Source organism: Erpetoichthys calabaricus, chromosome 13, assembly GCF_900747795.2.
Source record: "Erpetoichthys calabaricus chromosome 13, fErpCal1.3, whole genome shotgun sequence".
Lineage (NCBI taxonomy): Eukaryota > Metazoa > Chordata > Cladistia > Polypteriformes > Polypteridae > Erpetoichthys > Erpetoichthys calabaricus.
In genome coordinates, this window is record NC_041406.2 from 145,679,372 (window position 1) to 145,706,413 (window position 27,042).

The following is a 27,042-nucleotide window of genomic DNA, read 5'->3' on the forward strand; positions in this document are numbered from 1 at the left end:
TTTCAATGGGTAACAATGTATGCATTCCTAATTCCGAAGATGGCCACTAATTTTTCCCTAAAGTGACACAAAATTCCGTTAAACTGAACTCAGTTACTTTTCTAGCAACCGGGAGATGAAATGCCAAGGCCGGTCTCAAACCAGGAGTGTTTTGTCACACAGGACCCTATCTGACCCTATGTCCCCCTTGTGGAAGGCAAATAAGGAAGCAAAGAACCAAAGAAATGATGGGGTGCCAACTGAGTCACCCCATTTACTGCAAGTGTCCAAAACACAGAAAAAAAAAACTGGGCACACCAAAAAGTCAACGGCTCCCCAAAATACTCGACAGAGCAGCCCTGGTTCTGGGAGTTTGTTCATGTCAGGCGTGGTGCCTCCAGCTGAGACGCCATCTTCTGGGAGCCCTTGGCGTGGCTTAATTGAGTTGGGGGGTGTGACTGGGGTGTCCTTGGGTAGAGAGAAAAAAAAAACCAATATAATTAGCGTTGGCGCCCCCTCTTGTCCCGGTGGGTTATTGCATACTGAATCAGAGCCTGGCAGGTGGTCCTCAGACGCCCATGCGTTACACCCTTCATACTCTTTATTGTGTCGACTTTAACCGAGTGTCTAATCTCTATATAAATATAATCCAAGCTGTGTCTGTCTGTCTGTATGTCTGTCCGCTTTTCATGAGAGAACTACTTAACAGATTGAGATTGGGTTTTTTCCTATAATTTGCTTGAACATTCCGGTTGTATTATTACTATAACCAGTAACGGCGCACTGCTATAACGATAACATGCAGAGAATACACTCGACTTGAGCGTTCCTAGCTTTTCTTTCTCCATATGTTTAGCATTCGTTTGCTCCGAGGTTAATGCGCTTGCTGCTTCCTGTGCTGCTCTTCTTTCGTCTGCACCTCATTGCGTTAAAACTGATTAAGTCAGCGTTTGTGTTGCAATTACTTAGTACGTTTTTTACTTAAGCTCTTCAATCTGCCTCAAAAATGATTTAAGATATGAAGAGGTAGAGGAAGTGATGGCGAAGGTGGGAGGGAATGAGAACGGCGCCCGTACACATGTGCCACATGGCCACCCTGCTGCCCGCTGCCGAGAGTTGATTCTACAATAAAATAATAAAAAACCAAACGAGGAATAACCTTGGAGGTCAATCATCACCCCGAAAGCGGACAGTAGACATCACTTAGTAGATGTGTACCAAATTTCAGGTCAACATGTCAAACAGTTTGCGAGCTACAAGTGATTTGAAATCCTGGACAGACAAACGGACAGCCAGCCACGTATTATAGAAGGAGAAGAAGGTTCTGTTGCAGCACAAATCCAAGAGAGAGAGGGAGGGGGAGGCGGGACCTCAGGAGTGGGGAGCCGGGCGGGGCGGGGCCATCCTCAGTCACACGCCAGCCTCCATTCGAGTCGCTCTACGTCTCGCCACATGCTGGAGCGCACCTCACCTCCGCTTAACTAGCGATAGCTGTTTGTTTGGCAGACCTCAACATCTGGAGATTGTTAAGGAGTAACGGTGACGTTATTGAGAGAAAGATCAGAGCTCCGTGTGTTTTAGAGGGTCGCTGCTGATTGGCAGACATATCACGGCCATGTGCTCTTCTCCCTACGCGGGGGACGCTCTCCCATCAGAGGTGAACACAATCAGATACAGTGCCACTGTCTGACCTTCTCCTTGGCCACAGATACCTTCACAACTTTTTTACATTTTTGGTAAAGAGATCACAGCTATGTTCTCACCCCTGATAGCAAAACCAAAAATAGTGACTATCCAGACGAAAGCCATCAATATCAATTCTTCTCAATACAAATTATTACATTTTATTTTATTGAATTTTACTAGTCCTGTTTCACTACTTCCTGCGGTGGGTTGGCACCCTGCCCAGGATTGGTTCCTGCCTTGTGCCCTGTGTTGGCTGGGTTTGGCTCCAGCAGACCCCCGTGACCCTGTGTTCGGATTCAGCGGGTTGGAAAATGGATGGATGGATGGATGTTTCACTACTGGACAGGTGGCGCCACAGCGGACGGCTAGGATCTCGTAATGTTAGCCTTCACATGTTGCACCACCTTCTATACCCTCAGGCAACAAGGCAGAGCGATGGAACAGACAGGAGAGAGACAGTTCAACTCTGAAGTGATTATCTCTTAATGATAACAGGCCCACTTTATAAAGAAGCAGAGCCCCCAGAGTGCTGGTTACTGACCTGGCAATGCTTGCTGTGTAGTCCCAATAACTTGGAGTTGCATTCAATCCTTCCTGACGAGCTCATCATCTGCACAGGCCCAAGCAGCCTGCCTGTCTCAATATGGCTGCCGAGATACAATTCTACTCTTGTCTTCATGGCAAGAGGGCGAGAGGGAGGGAGAGAGAATGTGACATTGGAGGTCTCCCTCTTTATTGTCCCTCTGCAGCTCGTGACACACACACACACACACACACACACACAGTGTAAGCTAGCCGGACTGTGAAGGGTCTGTCCATCAGGTGTTTTATTGCTGAATGGCCTCAGGTGGTGTGTGTGTGTGTGTGTGTGTGTGTGTGTGTGTGTGAAATATTCACTAATAAGTGCAAGCTGAACCCCCCAGTCCGGTATTTTCTGTAGTTTCAAACAAACAAACAAACAAGAAAGGAAACAATTAAGGCCTAAACCTGGCCCAGATGCGGCCTTCCCGAGTGTTAAAACGCATGCACATAATCAGGTGTGACCACAAACTGCAGCCACAGCAATGCACCACACGTTAATAGAATATAAAATAAAGAATATTTATTCCTCAATGCACCTTCACAGATCTCTTTCCAGTAACATGCCACAAGTATATAATTAATGAATATAATAAATCACCAATCCGTCCTCCACTGAGTGTCGCCCGCTGCCTTCCAACTCTGACTCGTCCAATTGTGGCAGCGGCCTTCCTTTTATGCCAGACCTGGGAATGCTTCCAGTGCCACTGTGTCTCCTCCGGGAAGCACTTCTGGGCCATAGACATAGTAGGGTGGTCCTACCATGACAGCACCCTCTACCGATCCCAAGGGACCCCTGCTTTCCCTGGCACCCCTGTGGGTGTCCTGACTGGGTTCTCATACAAGGACCACTGCCACCTAGCTTATGGTGCATGGGACTGCTCTCAAGTTCCAGCTTCTGTCGGTCCATCCTTATTTCATAAAGTTATCCCTCTGACCAGCTGGCCAATCCCTCTGTCATTCCTCTTGGGCCTCCCGTCCAGGTAATAACCCTCCGTGGCTGGGATGCCCGTTCTCCCCCTACACAGGTTAAGGTGAACAAGCCGTTTAAGATGGAAACCTGCCTCCTTAATAATTCGTGTTAACATGTGCAAGTCAAAACGCTATATACATTAAATGTATTATTATTAATTATTATTAATATATTCTGGAGTTCTCCTTTGACAAAATACTCCAAAGTCATTAAACTGCACAAAAAAAAGAGTTCAGCGTCAGCCACTGTGAAAGCCTGACGTCTGCGATTGTCGTCTTTTGTTTTATGAATACGTTTAGTCAAACTGACACTTTATTGATGGGCTCCTCTCACTGGCTGACCATGGGCATCCCTTCATGGCATAGGGCGAGAGCTGGAGGACGGTTTCTTACCCGGACGGGAGGCCAGGGTGGAAGGACAAGCGGATTGGCTGGCGGGATGATAAAATAACTTTATAATAGAATAGACGGACCAGCAGAAGCTGAGAATTGGAAGCGGATCCATCCCACATACTCCAGGCGGCAGTGGTCCCTGTGTGGCAGCCCAGTCAGAACACCTGCAGGGGTGCTTGGGTGTTAGTTGGAGTCCGTAAGTGCTGCCCTGTTGAGGTCCCTGGGTGCCAATAGAGGGCACTGTTTGGGGAGGACCTCCCTACTTTCTATATGGCTTTGACGCACTCCCCAGGTACAGCTTAAAAAGGAGCCCTCCGCCTCACATCAATGAGTCCGAGTCGGGAGGCATCGGGCAACACTCAACGGGATGAAGAAGGGAGGAGGAATTGATTTGGTTTATTGTGATTGTGCAGCTGATCTTCTGAAAAGTGATCTGGAATGTGCCGAGGCTTAATAAATTGGGCTCAGTGGCGTCCCCTTGTGGTTACAATGGTCACAGTCGACCAGATTACAGCGTGATAATGCACCATGTCACAAAGCAAACCGGTGTCATGAACATGACTAGGAGTTCAGTGATCCTCAGGGGTCTGAATCCCACAGAACACCTCAGAGCTCTGGGATGGGATCGAGCAGGAGATTCAGAGTTGGGACGTGCAGCCGGTAGATCTGCAGAAATGGCGGCATGACGCAGTCATGTCCATGTGGCCCAGGATCTCAAAGGAATGCGTCCAACAGTGTGTGGAGTCCATGCCATGAAGAAGTGAGGCTGATCTGAGAGTTGACAGAGGTCCTACTCAGTATTAGCAGAGCCTGAAGAAGAATTTGTGTGTGAATGTAAGACACACGTTACACGCAGAGCCAGAATTTGGTTACCTAACTTGATGGATTTGCATTTTATAGCCCGACTCCCATGTTACTGCAGCACATTTGAACTTCTCCATCTCACTCTGCTCTCTCCTCAATGCCTCCATCTCTGTACGCAGCACACAATCACGAAAGTCCTTCTTCTGTCGCCTCTGCCAGGAGAACCATAAGTGGATACCCAAGCCATCGTCTCCCGCCCAAAAATGTCATGACCTCGATCGACCGGTCTGTCTGTAATGCAGACACTTGCTCATTTTCCAGTGCTAGCATGCTGAATCATTTACCAAATGAGCTCTGCGCCTCCAGATACGGTATGAGGCATCTGTCAACATTACGAGTCATTCTCTCCAGCAACCCACACGGAGCAGAGAGGCCGATGGCAAGCATGCAGTGTCCCCGGGCCTACCCGCAAAGGAGAGAAGAAGAATAAGAATCAGACACTTTTGTTTCATGCAGTCACACATGACGCTTGATGTTTAGTGAAACTGGGATTACTGGGCGCATTACATCTCTCCATGTCTGGTTTGCTTGAAATAAGAAAGACAGAGGACAATCCTTTTGATCAAACATGACAGAGAGCCACCGTACCGTCATGTAGACTCGTCTGATGGATACGTCAAGGTCTGTTAGTCTTACATTGGCTCTTAGAGGGGCTGTTCAGGCCCAAGGTTACTGTTGTCCTTATTGTCACAACCAGGCTGGGGACCTTCCTTCATGTCAGGGATTGGCTGCGGCCTTGTCACTCCTTTGGTACATCCTTTGCCCTGGCATCTCCTGGTGGCCCCACTCAGATGGCACTCGTGTTTCACAACTTTGCAACTGCCCATCTGAAGCTCCTCTTTTGTTTTGTCACTTTGTACATCAAGGTCACGGTTTTTTATTGTCACATGTAAAGAGTACAGTCAAATTCTTACTTGTGTAATGTTCCTTGGAGACACAATAATCAACATCATCATAATCAGAAGAAGAATTCATTACATTTATTTAGCGCTTTTTGTCACTACTCAAAGTAGTGTGGGGAGCCACTTTGACCACCAACAATGTGCAGCACCAACCTGGATGATGAGCCGGCGGTCGTTTTGTGCCAGTACACTCGCCACACATTGGCAGTGAGGTGGTGGTAAAGTGGTGAGAGACTTAACCAATCAGAGACAGGGGATGATTAGGGGGCCACAATGGACAATTTGGCCTGGACATCAGGATACACCCTACTCTTGATAAAGTAGGCCCTGGGATCGTTCATGATCACAGAACGTCAGGACCTCGGTTTTATGTGTCATCTGAAGGACGGCACCATTTTTACAGCATGGTGTCTCTGTCACTACACTAGGGGAGCGTTGGGATCCACACGCAGACCACAGGGTAAGCGCCCCCAGCTGGCCTCACCAACACCTCTTCCAGCAGCAGCCCAAGCTTCTCCTAAATGGTCTCCTGTCCAAGTACTGGCCGGATATGAACAGGCTTAGCTTTGGGTGGACGACCTCCGCTGAAGTGCACGAACATAAAACATCAGGAAGAGAAAAAGCTTCAAACGTAACTCTGATATTAATAATAATCACAGTAAGAACATAGCACTAAGCTGAGCAGCACACACACAAGAACCACTCGCTCAGGTGATTCCAGACAGTTTATCGCATATAACAGCTGAGCAGCCTTTTTACCTGCCAAGAGACACTGCGGTCAAATCTCACAGTTCTGATGTTAATATAGCGCCTGCCTGATGGAGAGATGGATAGGGTGACTGGGGTCCTTTATCACTCATTGTGCCTTTCCTAGACAGCACTTGGCAAACGTGTCCTACAGGGATGGTATCTGAGCGCCAGTGATGGTCTGCACTGTTGTTGCCACCCTCTGCAATGCCTTGTGGTCCCCAGTTGAACTGCTGCCACACCAGCACACCAGACAGCCTGTCAGCATGGACTCTGTTGTATACTTGTAAAAGTCGATGAACACTGCTGGAGGCATTTGGCCTTTCCTCAGACGTCTGAGAAAGTTAAGTCACGGATGGGCCTTTGCTGTTCTGTCCGCCTAAAATCACGGGTGACGGGAGTGCCAGTGCTCAGTTATTTTGTGGCCTAGGACAAGCTTATTAGTGCACCAACTGACTGTTCGGTAGTTAACCCCTGTATGATCTGCGCCCTAGGAGAGTGCCTAATTCACTTTAATGGTGGTGACGGTAACCCCCAGGAGTTGAAAACTGTTGACTCTTTCCACAGCCTCACCCCCAGTGTACATGGGGCGGCTTCCTGAAATCAACGATCATCTCCTTGATATTGTTGACCTTCAGAGAGGGGCGATCGTCCTGACACCACTCTGACTGGAGCCCAACTCCTTCATAGTCGGACATCTCATCATCATCATCATCATCTCATCAAGCCTGTGATGGTGGAAAGGTCAGCAAACTTTACAATGGTGCTGGAGCTTTACCTGGACATACAGTCCTGGGTGAATAGAGAGGGGACTCAGTACACTACCCTGGAGGGTGCCAGTGTTCAGAATCAGCATGGGTGGGTCTACCAATCCATACATAATGGGGTCTTGCTTAAACGCTTTGTAGCTAAGCTGTTGTTGCTCCTCGACACTTTCACTTCACATTAATGGTACTTACAGTTGACCAGGGCAGTACTCTCACACACTGACACATGGCAATGGTGACATCCTGTGACAATGACACGTTTGAAGTCTCTGAAGTTCAATCACATGATTATCAGTGGAGAGTGCATGGCTATGTGAATGATGTTATGTGCCTGTTAACCATGAGGGCGACTAAATCGAAATCATCAGGTTGGGTGTCCACATGCTGTTGGACTACAGAGAATTTCACTTAATGGAGCGACAGCGCTCTGCCAGATCTGTCAGCTGCTTTCCATAACCCAAAATGAAGGTTCAGGCTCTATGGTGACAGGACCGGCGGACAATTCTCGGATTACTCAGCGCTGAATGTCCAGGGTTCTTAAGATGATGAGAAGCAGAATACACTGCCGGTAAAGGTGTGAAGCGCGAGTCTGTGATGAAGATTAGATGCGTTAACCTACAGTCTGTGAGACTACAACTTCAACAGTAGCCGATACCACCGCCCGCTCCTCCAGTTCCTCTCGCCTGACACTCAACGCAGGACGCAGGCGCACGCACGCGCACTCCCGCGCGCGCGCTCTCTTTTCGCGGACAGTGTTAATAAAGTTTGTTGCCGCGCGATTCTCCTTCCTTTTCAAAGATGGCGGAATACGATCTGACCACCAGGATCGCGCATTTTTTGGACCGACATTTAGTTTTCCCTCTTTTGGAATTTCTGTCCGTCAAAGAGGTATGTAATATTTACATTTTGATATACGTCTGTTGGTAGCGGGTAAGCTTATTAATTTCCTGTTTAATTATTGCACGTAAATTGTGAAATAAACACGTGGCCAGTGACGCCACGGAGTTTTCGTGTTTACTGGGCCCTCGTTGAAATGAAGCCTTGTCCCATTCAGTACTTTGTTTGTTCGGCATATGCATCCTGGGTTATGTACGTGTTGAAATAAATTGGTGTCCTTAGAGGGCCATCCTCTAAGTAATGTTGGCCGTGTCATTTAACGGACTGAAAGAAAAGCTCTCCTGCCTTATTAAACGAATGTTCAAATAGCGGAAAAAAATGAATGAGCTTGCATTGTTGTTACTCTCTCGCATGTTCTTGTGGGAGTTTGAAACAAGTATGCACCTCAAAGTACATGAAACGTGTGTGTATTAACATGTTAGAAGAAGAAGAAGTCATTCGAACAAATCGGACGACGATGCCGCCGCCGCATCTGCAGTTCACTCAGCAGCCGGGGCTTCGGTGATTTCTTGTTCAAATTCGAGATGTGGAGCCACATAACCGTCACCGTACGGCGGGCCTCGTCACCTTCAGTTGACTGACCGGGTCACGGCGAATAAAGTAATACACGTAGATGTTTGAAAGGTAAAGCGCCGAAGGGAATCCAAGAACTGCTTTGGTTTACAGTGAATGCAGGCGATGTGCGTTAAGCTGTTGAAGTCAAGTGCAGTCTGGATGGTGACAGCCGCTTCTTTAATCATAATAATTAATAATACAGTAATAATAAAAACGCAACACGCATACTTGCCCCATGCCGAATGAAGCACTTTACTGTCAAGTGTGTCACTGTCAGCCTACGAGTAGCGCAGACTCGTGATATCCTGGAAAAACTCCGCGGATTTGTGTTAAACTCATTTCTCCGGTCCCCGTTTCTTGTTATCTTGTTCTGTAACTGCAGTCCCACTTCAAATGGATCAGGCGGTTATGTTGAACACACGGAATGTGCTTTTTAAAGTGGAGGTGACTGCACGTTAGAGGGTGTGAGAGGGACTGATTGTTGGTCGTGTAGTTTTACACACTTTAGCCCTTCAACACGTTCCACTTTGTGACACCAAAGTAAAAAATCGGGAATAGTCTCCCCTTGACTTTCTCGTGTTCTCAGATATGGGGATGGATATTTAAGCAGTAAACCGCAAGACAAGATAGATACTTTATTAATCCCAAGGGGAAATTCACATACTCCAGCAGCATCTTACTGATACAAAAAACAATATTAAATTAAAGATTGATAATAATGCAGGTAAAAACAGATAATAACTTTGTATAATGTTAATCTCCCTGGGTGGAATTGAAGAGTCGCATAGTTTGGGGGAGGAACGATCTCCTCAGTCTGTCACTGAAGCTGCTCCTCTGGGGACAGCAGCAGAAATTTTTCTGTAACCTTTCCCAGATTTGTGCCTCGAGACAATCCTGTCTCGGAGGTCTACAGACAATTCCTTTGACTTCATGCTTGGTTTGTTCTCCGACATGAACTGTCAACTGTGGGACCTTCTATAGACAGGTGTGTGCCTTTCCAAATCATGTCCAATCAACTGAATTTACCACAGGTGGACTCCAATGAAGCTGCAGAAACATCTCAAGGATGATCAGGGGAAACAGGATGCACCTGAGCTCAATTTCGAGCTTCATGGCAAAGGCTGTGAATACTTTATGTACATGTGCTTTCTCAATTTTTTATTTTTAATAAATTTGCAAAAATCTCAAGTATATTTTTTGACGTTGTCATTATGGGGTGTTGTGTGTAGAATTCTGAAGGAAAAAAATGAATTTAATCCATTTTGGAATAAGGCTGTAACATAACAAAATGTGGAAAAAGTGATGAAGCGCTGTGAATACTTTCTGGATGCACTGTACATACTGTAAAGAACCAACAACAACAGTAGTGAGACCAGCTTTGTTATATGGATTGGAGTTGGTGGCACAGTAGACAGATCTAGAGGTGGCAGAGTTAAAGATGCTAAGATTTGCATTGGTTGTGACTGACGAGTATGGACAGGATTAGGAACGAGGACACACTTCATGTACATTTCAGTGTAGTGAAAACTGCACAAAATCATGTGGAACACTTTACAATACAAGCAATTGTGCTGTACGATAATATAAATGACGTATTTAACTTATTTATTATTTGCACAAATACATGTAGATTAAAATGAGCAAGAAGTTAGAATTTTTTTTGTACCCATGGGGATATTTGGCTTTTTACAGAATCTCAATTCATAAATGTGTGTGGTCTGAATACTCGCCAGAATGGCTGAAAAGAAAGAAAACTGCTAACTTAGCAGTCCCGGTCCCAGTGAGGCGCTATACGGGCGTATTGTCGTTGGTATAAAGAAGCTCCAGTTGTGTTTCTTGACATGCTTGTGCTGAATGGTTTTTTGCTCTGTTGGTGTGTCGCAGAGGATACGCAGAATTGTACATAATAGCACTCTGCGTTGTCTTCATTCTCTCGTCCTCTTCCTACCTCCAGGGGGTCAAAGGTGCACCCCATAACTGAGCCTGTCTTTTTTTAAAATCGGCTTATTGATTTGGTGGGCTTATCATGAAGTGATGATACCAGCACAGCACCCTACACTGGCCATCACAGAGTTGTAGAAGATGTGAAGGATGGCCATACTGATATTAAAGTAACAGTCTCCTAAGGGAAAAGAGCCTGCTTTGCCCTTTCTTATAAAGTTCCTCTGTGCTGGGCTGGTAACATCACTTCAAGAGTAGCCCACCGAATCAATAAGCTGATTAAAAAGGTAGACTGAATTGTTGGACGCACTCTGGACCCCATAGAGGTTATAGTGAAGGAGAGAATTAAAATAAAATGGAGTGCCATTATGAACAATACTGTACATCCTGTCTCTGACTCATTAACACTGGGGACGTTCAGCAGAAGTGTGTCAAGAAACACGTCTGGGGGTCCTTTATACCAACTGCAGTACGCCAGCATAATGCCTCCCTGTCACTGGGACTGCCGTGTTACAATTGTCTTTTGAATTTTCTTGCTTTGTAGTCATTCCAATATCTGTTTGGAAGAAATGTGTGTATGCGAATTTATTTACTTACTTATCATCTATTTTATCTCTTTATTTATTTAAAGAGCCTCTGTAAAAAGCCACATCTCCTCTGGGGACAAATAAAGTTCTCTGTTGCTGTCTGTGTCTGTCTGTCGCTGGTGACCCCCCACCCCAGTACTTGTAGCAAAGCACCACTGCCCATCCACTCCATGGGTAAGACCAGGTATAGGGGCTCTTCAGAGCAGTGAGAGTCAACAACCAGTTCTTGAATCAAAGGGCCAGCTTCAATAATATTTAATTTGAAACTAAACGAATTGGGCCAAATGTAGTAACAAGCTGCATTGGTAGACAGATTGCTATGGGGCTGGCTTAGTTCTTCAGCCCACATTTACAGATCTAGGGGTGTGTGTGTGTGTGTGTGTGTGTGTGTGTGTGTGTGTGTGTGTGTGTGTGTGTGTGTATCTGTATCTGCATGTTCATTTCTTTGTCTTTATTATTCATCCTTTGCTCTGGTAGGACAAGCAAGCTGCCCACTGCCTTCATGGACACATTTTGTGTGTGTGTGTATCTGCGTGTGTAGGTACATGTATATTTAAATAATTGATGTACTTTGGGAACAACTTTTGCAAAAATGTTGCAAATCATTGGGCCAGTCCCATGACTATAAACAAAGCAGACTGTACAGATTCCAGTTAACTTAAACAGTTTGTACAGCAGTAATCGCCAGACGTAAGTCCGTTTTTTAAGGGATCTGGAGATATTACTGGACCAAAAACAGAAGGCCTGGAGCATATGACATGATAAACCCAATGCAGCTTTTTTGAAAAAGATTGGTGAATTTTTTGGAAGTTATCATTGTACATAGCTCTCGGTGTTTGGAAACTGCTCATTCTAAACTTTTTTATTTCTTTTTTCGGATGTAGTTATCCATTAATGCTCTTTTTCTTAAAAATGTGTTTTTCATATCTTAAAATTACAAGGTTCATTTTCCACAGTGAGACCTTCAGACATCTTGCTAAAATTGACTTAATCAGCATTTTGAAAATCCTAGAATCAGAATTTGAACTCTATCCCCAAACTTTTATTTACATGGATGAAATACTCCAATTATTCATGAAATCACCAATTTTAGCAATAATGTTCACACACTGGTAGTTAATTTGTAGTAATCGGCGCTCTTGGGTTAAGGAGAGGGTAGGTGACTTTGTCAAGCTCATTGTCTTGGATTACCTAACAAAAGGCATCACCTATTTACTGAAAGCTTCCCAAAAATAAAGAATATGCTCATCAGTTTAGAATTTTGACTTGTAGTTCTAAAAGGGAAGGCGACATCTGTTTGATATTTTCATTGTTCATGTGGTATGTTACCAAGGTGCTTCGGTTTCCACCCACAGTCCAAAGGCATGCAGGTTAAGTGAAATGACCCAAAATGGTTACTTTGAACTGTCTGCAGCGGGTATGTACCCTGCATTGGACTGGTGCCCTGCCCAGGGATTTTTACTGCCTTGTGGCCTAAGCTTGCTGGGATGGGCTTCAGCTTCCCTGCAACACTGCTGTGGATTAGAAAATATTTGGCGATAGGATGGTTTCATGTTACTTTGGGTTCATTAAATAATTTCTCTTAATTCCAACAGATTTCCTGAATATGTCAAGACCCTCTGTTAGACAGATTGATTAATAAAAAAGCAGTAGTGCCTAGTAAGCTGTTGAGTTACTAAGTCTTTATTTGTGCAGTGTCTCCGTGCTCACCCATTGTCATGTCTTTGTTTGGTCACAAGGACCCAAAGGTTGTTCTGGCAGCACTGAGAACCTTTAACTTTTTGTCATGGGGTACCCCTCGGTACTCGCTTGCAGCTGGGCAATAAGAACCCAACAGCCAAGCAAACCTGTCTGCATAAACGCTGACGACGACACAGTCTCAACACTTTGAAACATTGACGCATGTGAGGAAGTGCATTGCCTTGCCACTCTGTCAGTGTCAGTTATGCAGTTGTCAGTGAACATTTCTGATAATTATAATTCTTTACTGTGCACATCTGTTTCCCACCACTTTCGAAAGGGGTTAATGGACTAAACTCGGGTCTGGAGGGCTGCAGTGGCTGTAGGTTTTTCTTTATCAATAATAATTCTAAATTCAGTTGATCTTGTTTCTGATTTTCTCTTTATGTAAGCAAGTGCATTTAGAAAGTCACATCCACCACTTCTGTTTAGAAACACTTGGAAAATGTGTAGAAATTAGCTGAATGTTGGTATAAACGTCTTCTCTGGGTGGCCACCTTGTACTTTTGACTAGCAAACTGTCTGTTTCCCTGCCTTTTTAATGTGGTCAGCATTTTATTTTAAAGAATTTAAGTGCTTGTTAAGAGTGCTAATTTTCAGAAAACTGAAATAGTAATTAGGGAGTGATGAATTTTAAAGTATATAAACGAGTCCTATGAAAATAACAAGTACATCTCCAGTATTTTGACCATGTTTCAGTTATATATACTGTAGATACTAGCATTCATGTATGCTGTCTTGTTGCCTATTTTTATTTTTCTTGTGGTATGGATCACACAGTTATTGAGAGAATAATGTACAGGATCAGAAAATGTCCAGCGTGCCATTGCTGTGCATGTGAACTGAACTGAAGTGACCATTTTAAACTCCCAGCTAAATAAGTTGTGCGAGAGCAAGTCAGACATGTGAACCTGTGCAGGAGTGCTGGAGATGCCGATGGTTGTGCTTTCCTAAGGAGCTGCTGTTCTGTTCTTTACTGTGTGCTGGGATTGCCCCCACCCCCCAAAAACCCTGAACTGGACTTGTATGGATTTGAGAATGTTGAGTCATAAATAGCCCACAATTATGTCTTGGATGCATTATGTTGTGTTAACAGCTAGGAAAGTAGTCGCACGCACACACGTTTTTAATTAAATTTCACCATGGTGGCCTATTTAAAGGAAGTGCCCCTACACTTCATTTGTCGGCAGGGAGACAATAATACTGGCCAGCGCAAAATTCACATTAGGATATCCATGGAAGGAAGGGGGGAAATGCTGTGTGTATTTATCTGGTATTAAAATGTGGACTAGGAAAGTTAGTTAAGAGGAGTAAGCGTTCTACAGAAGGATGGATATGTGTCTAGATAAATATTTCATCTCTTCACTGATCCCAGTGGGACATGACAGTGTTGGTCGCAGCCAGTGCACAACCTGCCCAGAATACACAGAGTAAGAAATGGCAAGGTATCTAAATCGCAGTGTTACTCGGGAGATGTTGCATGTTTGTGCCTGTACATAGACATTTTGTTGATTTTTGAGATTCACCTCACATCTGTATTTAACAGGCATAGCTCTCTATTCTAAAATAAAATCTTGAGACGAGATGATACTATTGCCAAGAGATTTTCAAGTCCTGTCAACCATTTCCGGTTCACGGCCCACGCCCGCGGCTCTCTCACCTCTCATTCGTGTGAATGCTTTTGTCAGATGCAGTTCCTGCGCTCTCAGCTACGATGAAGTTAAACAAATTAACGCAAAATTTGTTCATTCGTTACCTGCAAATTGATTAAATGTGTATCAAAAGACTGCTGAAACAGTTGGTGGTGATGGTGTGGAAGATGAAAACATCAACTTATAATATCACAAAGAATATCTTAGAACCGTTCACACCGTCCGGTCTTACATCCTGCTTTCAACAATAATTCGTCCGGTGGATCGTAATGTTCTTGTGTAATTTATGTCTGAGTGATGGGCTGTGCAATAGGACAAGATTAGTTGTATTCAAAATTGGTTGAACAATTGTGACATGTAAAATTTTAACAGGTGACAGGTAATGTAGTATACATCTTCCGTGGAAAACATGAGAAACCAAAGGAGATCTTGATATGCCGTTCGTATTCAAACGTTTACAGTTTCCTGTTAAATTAGCTTTTCTATGACAATTAACAAATCTCAGAGACAAACATTCGAAAAAGTCGGTTTAGTTATTAGAGAGAAAGAAACGATATTCACTCAGACAGTTAAATGTTGTGTTGTCACGATGAAACTCCAAACACGGAATCAAAATTCAGTGCTATATTGACGAAATGTTAATTCAAAAAGTTTTTACTGAAGTTTTACAGTAAAAGTGTAAGTTTAAAAAGTATTTGCGTGTTAATTTCAAAGCCAAACAAGATGAAAACATATAACGCAATGAATCCCTCTAACGCAACATGAAACATATAATTTTATTTCAATTTTTTACGTTGTACTATTTTATAATATGGTTAATTACTCGCTGTAATGTAAAATAGTTCTATTATGCATGTGTAACAATTCCCATGAAAATAACAAACTTTTAATATAAATTGTACATCTGCTTCCCCATACGCGATCGGCAGAGCTGTGAAGTGGCTAGTGCATATCGACCGCCCAGTGGTTGGCGAGCAAAGTAAGCAGGGGGCAGAGACCCTAGTTATTTTACATAGTGCATATGATTGACATGCACTGCTGAAGTATCTCGGAGGGAGTATTTAAGGATTGGTTCACTTAGATTACACTTGAAAATAGCTGATTTGAGAGGAAAAAATCCCCCTTTCCACCCCCCTGTTTAGCAGCCCAGCAGATGTTTGTCATATTTCTTTAACAGCAGTGACCGCGGTGTATGGAGGAAGCTGTACTTGGTACAGTATTTGGTACAGTCTTTTTCCAGTCAGTTCTTTTTTCCTAATTGTGGTGTGTGTTCATTTGACTGAGCATGTTCTTGTAATTTAAAAAGGTGTCTGCAGGGTGCCGGTCCAAATGTGAAAACCCAGGTCTGAAGATGTACTGCATTTGTTCATTTTAAAGTCATTTTAAATCTGCAAGATTCTCCTGTTTTAGTGTGCTGCCCAGCCAGTCATGAGGAGTTTTCCAAATAGAGTGTTTAAAATGACATTTTGGACAATGTACACATGTTGGGATGTTTGTTTTCTAATGCGCTTCAAGGGGTACAAGTGTAGAGTTCTGTGTCAAGTTCTCAGGCAAAATGTAAAAGTATAAATTTTTCAATTAACTACATACAGATTTGGTTAAACACACAGGAGGATGTTAAATTTTGAAAAGTACCATATACAGTACCTGACATGTCGATTATGCTACACAAATAAACTAACAATTTTTTTTTTGGATGTTTTAATAGTGATTGCTGTTTGTTCAGCATTGGTCCTCGTTGTATCGACTTTAATCTCCATTCTCCAGTTGCAGATAAATTCTTTTCAATAGTCATGAGTGCTGTTCTCTTTGTGTTCTTGTTCGCGTTTGTTCTAACTTGCAACTTCAAAACCTGCAGCAGAGAACTGCAGAGATGGGAGAGAGTGAAGCCAGTTTAAAACAAAAAAAGGCTGTCACTTTAGATTGAATTTGAGTGTCGAATAGTGACTTTAATACTTGTAAAATTATTACTGATATTGTGTGGAATGTAGGAGGTGTTTATTTGCCCCTGTTTTTGTATTCTAAGGCCAAAAATTGTTACATTTAGAGGCATGTTTGCATTCTGCCCCTGGTTAATTCTCAGTGATGGCCTGCTGCTCATGCTTATTACGTATTTGTTGTCAGTTGAAAATGCTGTCCATTTTATTTGTATTGTAATTGTTTCCCACCCATGAACACCCAATGCCCTCATTCTAAATTTGTGTCAGAACTGAGCCTGATATATGGTAAGATTTAAACACACAGGCAGTCGATGATAGCCACTCACAGTAGTTTGGAATTTCCGATTTCTCCTAACCTGCATGTCTCTGTGGATGTGTGAGAAAAAGCCACACTTACTCGGAGAGAACATGCAGACCCCACAAGGACAACACACGGGTTTTAGATTTAGACTCTGATAGGCAGTGTGGAAATCTGGTGTTTTACAATTTAGTTTTATGATTAACAGTTGTACCTACCTAATTAAAAATTGTATCTCCTGGTTTTAATATAGGCATTCCAAAATTTAAATTTCTCAATGGCTGTGGCCAGAAATGAGTTTGGGCCTGGTTGAAACCCGTGTATGCACAGAGAAGTGTGGTAATGCTGGTGCTTTTTCATGGTAGTTTTTGTGCAGTGCCACCAGAAATTCAATTTTACAAATGATCACTTGTGTGTGTGTGTCTGTATATGTATGTGTATATATGTATATGTATGTATGTATATGCATATATATGTATGTATGTGTATGTGTATATGTATGTGTATATATGTGTATATATATGTATATATATGTATGTGTATATATATGTATATGTATGTGTATGTATGTATGTATATATATGTATGTATGTATGTATGTATGTGTGTATATATGTGTGTGTATATAGGTGTATGTATGTGTATGTATATGTATATGTATATGTATATGTATGTATATGTATGTATGTCAGTTTAGGAGTAGTACACCGTATTTGAGTGGAGTTAGCAGCTTTTGGAGCTCAGTACTTTTGATTTCTGAGTAGCCCTTTTAAGTGTGTCCTCCGTTCTACCTGTGGAAGCCCCTCTCCAGATATTGCTGGTGAGAGAAGAGAAACGATGGCAGCTTAAGCTAAACAAAGACCTGTTTTCTGAGAGGATCAGTACCTTCATGGTGATGAATGAAATGATGCTTGAACGTAGTTTCAGGATCTGTAAACCTTGAAGGTCAGCAGAACTCCAACATGGTTTGTTGTTTTAACCCTTGGATGTCCTCTTGTGACCTCACTCCCTCTGTCATGCTCGTCTTCATCCAATGTAAACCATGTTCTGTATATTATTTAACAGACACAAGGAGATGTTCCACAATGCCGGCATTGTGCAAGGCTTTCACTGATGTCAGCCATAATATTTCTCTGTTTAAAATCCGCACAGCTCTGCTCCATGTATCATTGCTTCAAGTTAAAAAAGAAAATAATTTGGATGATAAATTTTAATGTTGGAACAGGTATAGACAAAAGCGTTTTATTTAAAACAATTTTTGTCTGAATAGAGCTAGTATGAATTTAATGAAGCATTTTTTGTACATTAATCTCTGATGCATGTGGAAGAATGAGCTTCATTGTTGGCCTAGACATTACTGGGTCAAGGCTCTTTTGCAGGGTTTTAATTCCCTGTGTCCCTGCTTGAGAAAAAGATTACAGGAATACAGTGGTACCTCGGTATATGTCCCCTTTCAAATAAGTCCAACTTGGTATATGTCCTGCTTAGACGCGAAACATTTTGCTTGGTATATGACCTATGTTTGGAATAAGACTCATGTGCCAGAACACCATGCGCTACCATTGTTTACCTGTCTCGAGACAAAGCCACGACTGCCCACGAGCGTCAGTACGCCAATTGTTAGCATTCAGTGAACAACCCGTGCTATAACTCTGTGAATTTCCATGCGATTTTGTGGTTTTTTTCGCATAAATTTGAATCAATTGTTGAAAAGCATGAAGGTGGCATGTGTATTCGGGACTTGGCTGCTGCATACCGTATCTACAATTGTGAAAAACAAAGACGTTATTTAAAAAGTAAAGTGAGGTTAAATTTTCATTTATTTCATCTAATTGCTTTTGTATTTTAGTATTAAGCAGTGTTTAAATTATTTTATACAACCCCATCAATGTACAATTTGGTATACGTCCTGTTTGGCACAAGTCCAAGGACCTGGAATGGATTAAGGATGTATACTGAGGTACCACTGTATTTTTTTAATGTGTTACTTACCCCATACACTTTGAGATAGTGGCCTTGAAAAAAATGTAATCTGGAGAAGATACATAAAGGTTGACATAGAATAGGATCAGCAGGTGACCAACAAGGGACACTGCCAAGCACTGTGGGGGGAAAATGTCCATGTAAGGGGGGGGGGGGGGACACGTGCATTTCTCATTGCATACTTCACGTCTTATTTACAATCACTAGTTTTAAATGTGCAGAATGAATGCTGTTTTGCTAAAATGTGGTTAAATAGTTACTTCCTGAATTATCACCATATATGTAAACCGCAAACTCATGGGAGTGACATTTTGAATTGAAGACGGCATTCTTGACCAATGAATGTCCAAGAGAGGTGGGCCTTCAGCAAGTTAAAGGAATACTCCACACAAAAACATTTTTTAATGTTTCTTACTCCATTTAGTTTGTAGTGATGGCCAAGAACCATGTTTAATCATCTGCTTTCATGCAGAATGGAAATACAGTTAAAACAAATCTGTGGTGACCAATGTTGAATAACCGCAAACCATATCAAAACATCTTTAAAAATAAATAAATAAATAAGTCCTGTTACTTGTGTCGGGTAATCCACACGTAGAGTCTTCCAGTGCTATGCACACGCATCCCAGGCACATAGATTTTCATTAAAACATTGTCAGGTTCGTCATTTGTCTAAAAGGCGGTAGTAAATTTAAACAGGAGTTGCTCCAATGTGATCGATAATTTGAATTAAAGACCTGTGACTCCCAATTCATTGGTCAGGAGTCCAGCTCAGTAACGACTTATCTGTTGGCTGACATTGCTATTCACATGATGTTGACAGTGTATGACTAAAGATTAAAAGTTTTAAAAATAAATAAATAAATAATATATGTAGAAGGTCTGTTCACCCTTGTGTTTCACTTCCTGCTTCTAAATAATCCTGAGGTACTCAAGATGTAAATGTGGACCTATCCAAATCTTAACGTGAGGCCATTCCTTAATCGAATTGCTCTTTTTCAGCTTAGTGTTCCATTTTAGTTTGAGGAGTGTTTTCCTGAAGTGACTTATTTCACCACATTTTCGTAAAAATTTGTGTTAGGGGATGTTGTGCACATATGACTGGAAGACTTCATGTGGGTTCTGTGATGCAGGTAATTTGACCTTTTTTATATTAAAAAAAAAAAAAAAAAAAAAAAGAGTGTTCTGATGTTGTTTTGCTGTTGTCACAATAGATGTTTGTTCTGTCAAACATTTATTTTTTGTTCTGCATGGAAGGCATGAGATTCAAACTTTTTCTTGACTATCACTGCAAATAACATGGGCTGAGTAACACACGCATTTATTTTTGGGTAGAGTAAACATTGGGTCACTCCAAAGCAAGCCTTGTCCATTTTGTGTACTGTCACCCATTGCCTACCTGATTTGACTGACGGACAGATGCAGTGAAGTTCGTGCACCCCTTGTCGGCACTTCAACCTTTCAGGTATTAAGGACTTCAGAATGTATTTTTTGTAAGGCCAGTGCTTTGGAGAGGTTTAATTAGGACCGAGTGTATGCCTTCACAAACTAGATGTGCTGAAGGTTATAATTATTCCATTAGTCTCATAAAATCAGAAATTAAAGTGTGCAGAGATGGCAGTGGCTCCCACCATGTATATACAGTCTGTACAGGGTTGGGGTTTCCTGTGTATGTAAGATTAGACCTTTGTGTTTCAAAATTGTTGTATTTTTCTTGTTTTGTTTTGGTAATTGAACAAAGATTTGTTTGTAAAAATTGATCCGTTTGTCTGGAATGTGTGATTTCAATAAAATTAGAAAAAAAAAGACTTATTTGTAAAGTGTGCCCATATACATTACACGGAAGTGGAAAGGTGCAGGAGAGAAAGCAACAAGTAAAATACCACACTGGTTTTAAACTTATGTAAAACGTTATTGTAGGTACTTCAGCTGCTAATGTTGCTTTTTATGTTGCAGATATACAATGAGAAGGAGCTTTTGCAAGGAAAACTGGATCTCCTCAGTGACACAAACATGGTTGACTTTGCTATGGATGTGTACAAAAATTTGTACCCAGACAAGGATATTCCACAATGTAAGTACACTTGACTGCTATTTAATTTTAGTTACCAATACACAGTCCTCTCTCTTCACAATTGTACTTTTTCATACTGTAGAAAAAAATAGCAGCTGTCAGACTTCATGTAAAACATTTCCTGTACAGAAAACACATGGAGTATGAGGCTTTTCATTGCCATCAGAATCAGGAAGTCAAGAGTGTCAGCTTGCTTCCTTTAATTATACTAATGATCTTTTGCGTTGTTTTTAATTTGAGGCCACTATACAAATCTTAGTGTTTTCTTTGTTGTGTCTACATGGCTTAATACTTCAGAAATCAACATTCTGGGCAGCCAAGATGCACAAAGCTTTCTGATGTCTGACTGTTCGTGAAGAATGGATTCCTCTGACCCCTAACTAATTCTTATACTGTATATCTCAAGTACTGTCACGCTTTGATTCTCCATTATAGTTTACTCCAGTGGAAACATTTTCTTCTACCATCAGTGCTGAATGATAGCCTGACCCTCGGTCACCTTCAAGACAAGTCATGTCACAATTGGGTTTTTACAATGTGTTTCTTTCCTGTGGCATATTTAAGGGACTGGTCTTCATACACATTGACTGAGAGCTATTGAATGAGGAGCTAATCAAATATTTGTGGTCCTCATTGGAGTCTGCAGTACTTATTTACACCAGTCACATAATGGTTTGAATGTATTTTTAAATGAGTTTTTCTTTTGTTTATATTAATACTTCTTACTTTGTGCTTTTCAGCTTTGAGGGATAAGAGAACTACAGTTGTTGCACAATTAAAGCAATTACAGTCAGAGACTGAACCCATTGTGAAGATGTTTGAAGATCCAGAAACCACAAGACAAATGCAGTCAACTAGGTAGGCTGCTTCTCCCTGACACTGGTGTGGTGTACACATTTACAAATGAAATATTGTTTAAAAGATACTGAGAACACCTCCGATCGCATCATTTTCATTAATGGTTACAATAAGCATTACTAGCAATGTTCCAAACTCCAGCATTTACTCCACATCAAGACTTTGTAACAGAGTCCCATCACACCCGTGTTGTATTTTAGTTCAGGTATTGGTATTATTATTTATTACAGTAATGATGAAGAGCACCCTCGGTGTAGTGTGGTGGGTGCTTTGGAAGTAATTTACTTAAGAACACTAGGAGAGATGACAGTACAGAGTGTCAAGAGTTTAATCGGGATGGACTGATTTGTCCTTTAGAGGTTTGGGATGGCAGCAGAGCCACCTTGAATTTGATTTGTAAGATTGAGTTCAAGTCAGGTGTAATAAGCACACAGTCATAGGCCCAGAAAGTGATTTTTTTTGTGTTGATTGGTAGATATCCTGAGAATGGGTTTAAACAGTGTCTGATACAAAGTCCAAATTTGGGAGCAGAGTTGGAAGGAAGAAAGCAAAGTTTATGAGAGTGACAAGAGAGGTGAAAAGCAGTTGCTTTGTGGTTGTGATGAGCAAGTGGATGAGTTGCTGCACCAAATACAAGAGGCAGCTTCTGTTGAGAGGAGATAAGTCCCCAGATAATTTGGATGTGAAGAGACATGGTGAAAGTGGTCTCCTGTCTTTATTTGTAATACGTTGGTATTGTAGCAGGCTTTGGAGTGTTTAGTCTCCAGACTAAAAACCCGTATTGATTTAGGACCATGCTAAGGACTGATCTGTTTGTGTTGCCTTAGATTGTTAGAACACATGATGTTCACAGTACTAGGACTGAGTGAAGGATTAAGATGTTTGTCATTATTGCTTAAGGTGCTTTGTTATTTGCAATGTTCTTTCAATATTGGGATTATTTATGAAAGTTAATTGTATTTGTTTATTTTAAGGGATGGAAGAATGCTGTTTGACTATTTGTCTGAAAAGCATGGTGTAAGTATATCTGCTCACTGTACAATCTTATTTCACTGGCATTTGCATTTAATGAGCACATCTTCCAATAATATGTGTTGTGAAATTTTAAGCAGAGAAATTACTTGAGTAAAATATGCATGCCAGTATTCTTACCATGTGATTTATTCAGCTGCACATTTAATAGTTCATTGTAAGCATTACTACTAAATGTTTTGTGAAAACAAAACTCGGAAAAACATTAGAAATTGAACAAAAACCCTTTGCCAAAGCACTGTCATACATAGTTAGTGTTTATCACTTATTCTTGGTGTATCTTCACTAAATATTGCAAATGTAAACTAATGTGGACGAACGTTAACGTGATTGCCTGGAATAAAGCAACGTGGTGAAAAATATTCCTTAAATTAGCAGTTACAGTTTGTGAGAAGAGACAGATTTTATGTAGCTTGCCGTTGATCTGCTCAGATTTTGTTACTGTATCTCAACGTACGCTTGTGTTGTTACCCATAAGACAACAATTATAAAGAGATACAGATAATTCAATGTAAATTGACTTAAAATTCGGGCAGATCAAATAAAAGAATATCTAATCTCTGCTTGTCAGGTGTGCTGTTAATGTAGAACATCACATTTTGTGGAATGGAGTTATGCCACTGGTTTTGAGCAGAGACAGTGTAGTCAACAACTGCAACCTTTCAGCATTCATCATGTTGCAGATTTCTTTTAAATCAGTTTTGAAGTACGTGTTCTTTCTTTCTTTTGCAGTTCCGTCAAGAATATCTGGATACGCTGTACAGATACGCTAAGTTTCAATATGAGTGTGGCAATTATTCCGGAGCTGCAGAATACCTTTACTTTTTCAGAGTTTTGGTGAGTAGACGAACTATAAATTGATAACTTATTTGATGAAGTTACTATAGGTCAGCAGCACAGGCTTAGGGGGTCCCTATTGTCACTTGTGCAATTCCCCCTTGCATGTCTTAATTGACGTGCATTATGTTGACACTCCCCAGTACTAGGATTAGTGAGCAGAACTACTTCCTTGCCTTAACTAGGCTTACCTGTTTATGAAATTATTTTATTTAAAATTATATGAAAATGTTTTTATGTAAAGTCACTGGAATACTTGTATTGCTGCCGAGATTGGTCTAGGACAGGGGTGGGCAAAGTCATTCCTGGAGGGCCGCAGTGGCCGCAGGTTTTTGTTCCAACCCAGTTGCTTAATTAGAAAACAATCCTTGCCAATAATTACATTTCATGGCTTGTTAGTGCTTTAACTCTGCTATGTCAAGTCATTCTCTTATCCTAGATTTTTTTTCCATTCTAAAGATATCATCCAAATACTTTTAAGTGTAAAGCGGATGGGTAATTCTCAGTCCTTCACTTTTTTCTCTTCTCTTTCCTTCCAAGTATTTCATTAAACCAAATAGTGCACGATAAATACACACAGGTGTAAAGGGTAACAAGCAAAATGGATAACTGCTGGTTTCTTCTGTCATTTGCATCTTATTGCTAATAAGGAGCAATTAAAAACCGAGAATGCAGCTGTTTAAGACTTAAATAAGCAATAAGGGTTCAAAATCTTAATGAGGGAGATAACTAAAATGAAGCAGAAGTGTTTCTAGAGCAATAAGTGCTTCTTATTAAACAATTGGGTTGGAACAAAAACCTGCAGCCACTGCGGCCCTCCAGGAATGACTTTGCCCACCCCTGGTCTAGGAAGACTGACCGACACATCAGTAGATTGTGAATGTGAAGCATTCTCATCTTGTATATAAATGTCTACGAGTGGATGTGTGTGTCTGTTTAGCCTGGAAGTGAGAGGTGGAGTCGGGGTAAGGGCTTCACCTCCGAGGATATGCAAGCGATGCCAGGATGTCGGCAAAATGAAACCTCCGAAGAAAGAGTCACTCGCTTAGTGGCTGATACAGAAGCCAGGCAAGCATGTCAGCAAAACGAAACCTCCTAGGAGAGAGCTGCCCAGAGTAGTTCCTTTCAATTACCTGACATCTCTACGTTTCAATTTTTTTCTGCCAATTTCAGTAGTTTCTAGGACCCTGGGCTTTTTACAACACAGGCTTACACAGCTAGTGTTGTATAAATGTCTTTTCCCTCTGAAGGGTTAATGGTGGGAGAGTTGGGAGTTTAAAGCAGACATTCTTACTGCTGTACATTAAAATTGATGATCAAACCACTCTCAAATTGGTGCCATCAGACTAACATCTTTTATAGTGTGAGACAGACATCCGTATTTTTTTGAGGAAAGCTTCATGTGGAAAACTTTTTTTTAAAAATATTTGTTGTCCCCGCATAAATTGGCTTTATGATGTGGGTGTTTTAAACTAAAAAATGCACGATTCCATAGAGTGGACTGAATATTTTCTTTTGTTCTGTGGAGAAAGCTAGGCTGCTTACATATAAATGCAATGTGATAAGAGTTGATTGGCCTAGGTCTCTCTGCATGCGTGTTTTCGTTAAAGAAGCCAGCTTGGAAGTGTGAGTATTTGTCAGCTGATTTAGACTAGTTTTGTGACATGGTGACCCAATAATGTACCTTGGTATTTCTTAATCCCCTAAAATAAAAACACTTGACTGATATTCACATAAATTTGTGGTAGCTGGATGCTTAGTTGGGATTTTTGCTTTATTTTGTTATTGTTGTTCTACCACTGTGCTTATATATCACTTATTTGTTAGAGATTGTTTCGTTTTTTTATTTATTTATTTATATATTTTTTTGGCACCATTTTTGTGCTTCCCCATCTTCCGACAGAGGTGCAGTATGATTCCTCATTCGGTGATTTGCAGTGCCACTGCTTGTCATTTTGTGGTCATCGTGAGTCAAGTCCTCACAGTTGGCGCAGTGGTAGTGCTGCTGCTTTGCAGTAAGGAGACTGTGGAAGATTGTTGGTTCGCTTCCCGGTTCCTCCCTGTCTGGATAGCGCTTTGAGTGCTGAGAAAAGCGCTATATAAATGTATTGAATTATTTTATTATTATTATTTCAAGTGTGCTTTACTTAAGAAACATATATGCTGACTCTTTGGTTACGAAAGAGATTTCACATGGACACCACCAAATTACTAGCCTTACATCTGCAAGCCCGTATACATTCCAAATGACTAAGGAGGTGCTGCCAGTTTTAGATGTGAGCTCCTCGCTTGTTAATGCACGTGCCACCATGTCTCTACGGTGTTTATGTGGTGAGCGAGTCTGGCGTGCTGTGATTACCCAGATTAAAGTGTGTCAAGACTTTTATTTTATACACGCCGTCCTAAACTAAAAATTAAGATTCATCAATAGAATTGGTTTATTGCGAGCTCTAATACTCCCATTGGTATAAATCGCAGCCCATGTGGGCTGGCACTCAGCTCTTTGATTGTGATCATTTTTTTCTGAAGCTGGTGTTATCCTGAAAAGTATACATGCATGGCCAAAATATTTTGTGTATTGTATGTAATTAACTGTCATGCTTCATTTCAGTGCTTTACGTCAATTTTTTTTCCTAATTTGTTTTATTTGTGTAGCATTGTGTCTTGGTATTTTCGTAGCTGTGGTCTGCATATTTATTAAAAAAAAAAAAAAACACATCACTACTAAATTATATCAATACTTAATGGCTGTGTTATTTTAAAATTACATATGTGTATCTGTCTGTACTTTGAATATTCATCTGCATTTTCTAACTGCTTATCGTGGTAACGGACACAAGAATTTCTTGAAGAATCGGCATACTGAAGAAGTGAGTCACTAAATTGCTGAGAAGAATAAAGTCTAATGGCCACATGTGCTGTTTATTCAAATGTGTTCTTTAGTGTAATGTTTTTCATATTTAAAGCAAATTTCCAAATTTAAATGATTTGGTTCCTTTAAGCATGACTAAAGTTATGCATCTCTCAGACAAAAGAAAAAAAAAATCATAATTGTTTCAAATTGTAGAGTTAAAAGTTTACTGCAAGTAATGATTTATGCTGGTAATTCTGTTAATGTTTTCCAAATTATTTCCACCCTTAAGGATGGTAAGCTAGGTTTTTTTATTTATTTTTTTAACACAATGTTGCCTTCAAATCACACAGCAAAGCACATACCCTCCGTGTTATGGACCATTTCTGTTATTGTCTAAAGTATCGTTCCTTTTTAAGGCTCTGAATGCCATTACTTAGAGCAATTATGTTTGGTTTCTTGGGTGTTTTACAACAACTCGGTTTCCACCTTTGCTATTCCTCTTGTGAAGGTATGCAGCAGTTTAACAATTCAGTTCACACTTAGTGTATTGTGTCAAAGCACAAGATGAGTGAATCGCCTTAATTTGTCCTACCAGGTGTGGAATGACAACCCCAAGTTTTCCCACTTGATCAATCTGTCTGAACTTCTGTAGGTTATTTGGAAGATTTAATTGTATCTTTATAAATCGAGTGGATAGAGTGTGGGTAATGTTGACGCTTCAAGCAGAGGAATGTGCAGAGTCACTGGCATGTTACCCTTAATTAAACAACCGCAAAATATCATTGTAAACTCAAGAAGTGAAAGCCTTTGCTTCTTTGTTTAGTAGTAGTTTACCACTTCTCCATGTGTCATTTTTGCCAGTGGCGAGTTGTGCCTGACCATAGGGGTATTCTCTGTATAAAGGA

The 27,042-nt window shown here is 41.2% G+C and overlaps 1 protein-coding gene across 1 annotated transcript in view; it reads left to right on the top strand.

The window, feature by feature from the left end:
- Positions 1-7,637: 7,637 nt before the first annotated feature.
- LOC114641887 (eukaryotic translation initiation factor 3 subunit E-B) overlaps positions 7,638-27,042 on the top strand; it is an 80,413-nt gene continuing 61,008 nt past the window's right edge. The window contains exons 1-5 of the mRNA XM_028790909.2: positions 7,638-7,777; positions 20,439-20,556; positions 21,297-21,414; positions 22,389-22,431; positions 23,179-23,283. Of these exons, the coding sequence (XP_028646742.1) occupies positions 7,688-7,777; positions 20,439-20,556; positions 21,297-21,414; positions 22,389-22,431; positions 23,179-23,283 (474 nt within the window). The 5' untranslated portion in view covers positions 7,638-7,687. The remainder of the gene's footprint in view (positions 7,778-20,438; positions 20,557-21,296; positions 21,415-22,388; positions 22,432-23,178; positions 23,284-27,042) is intronic.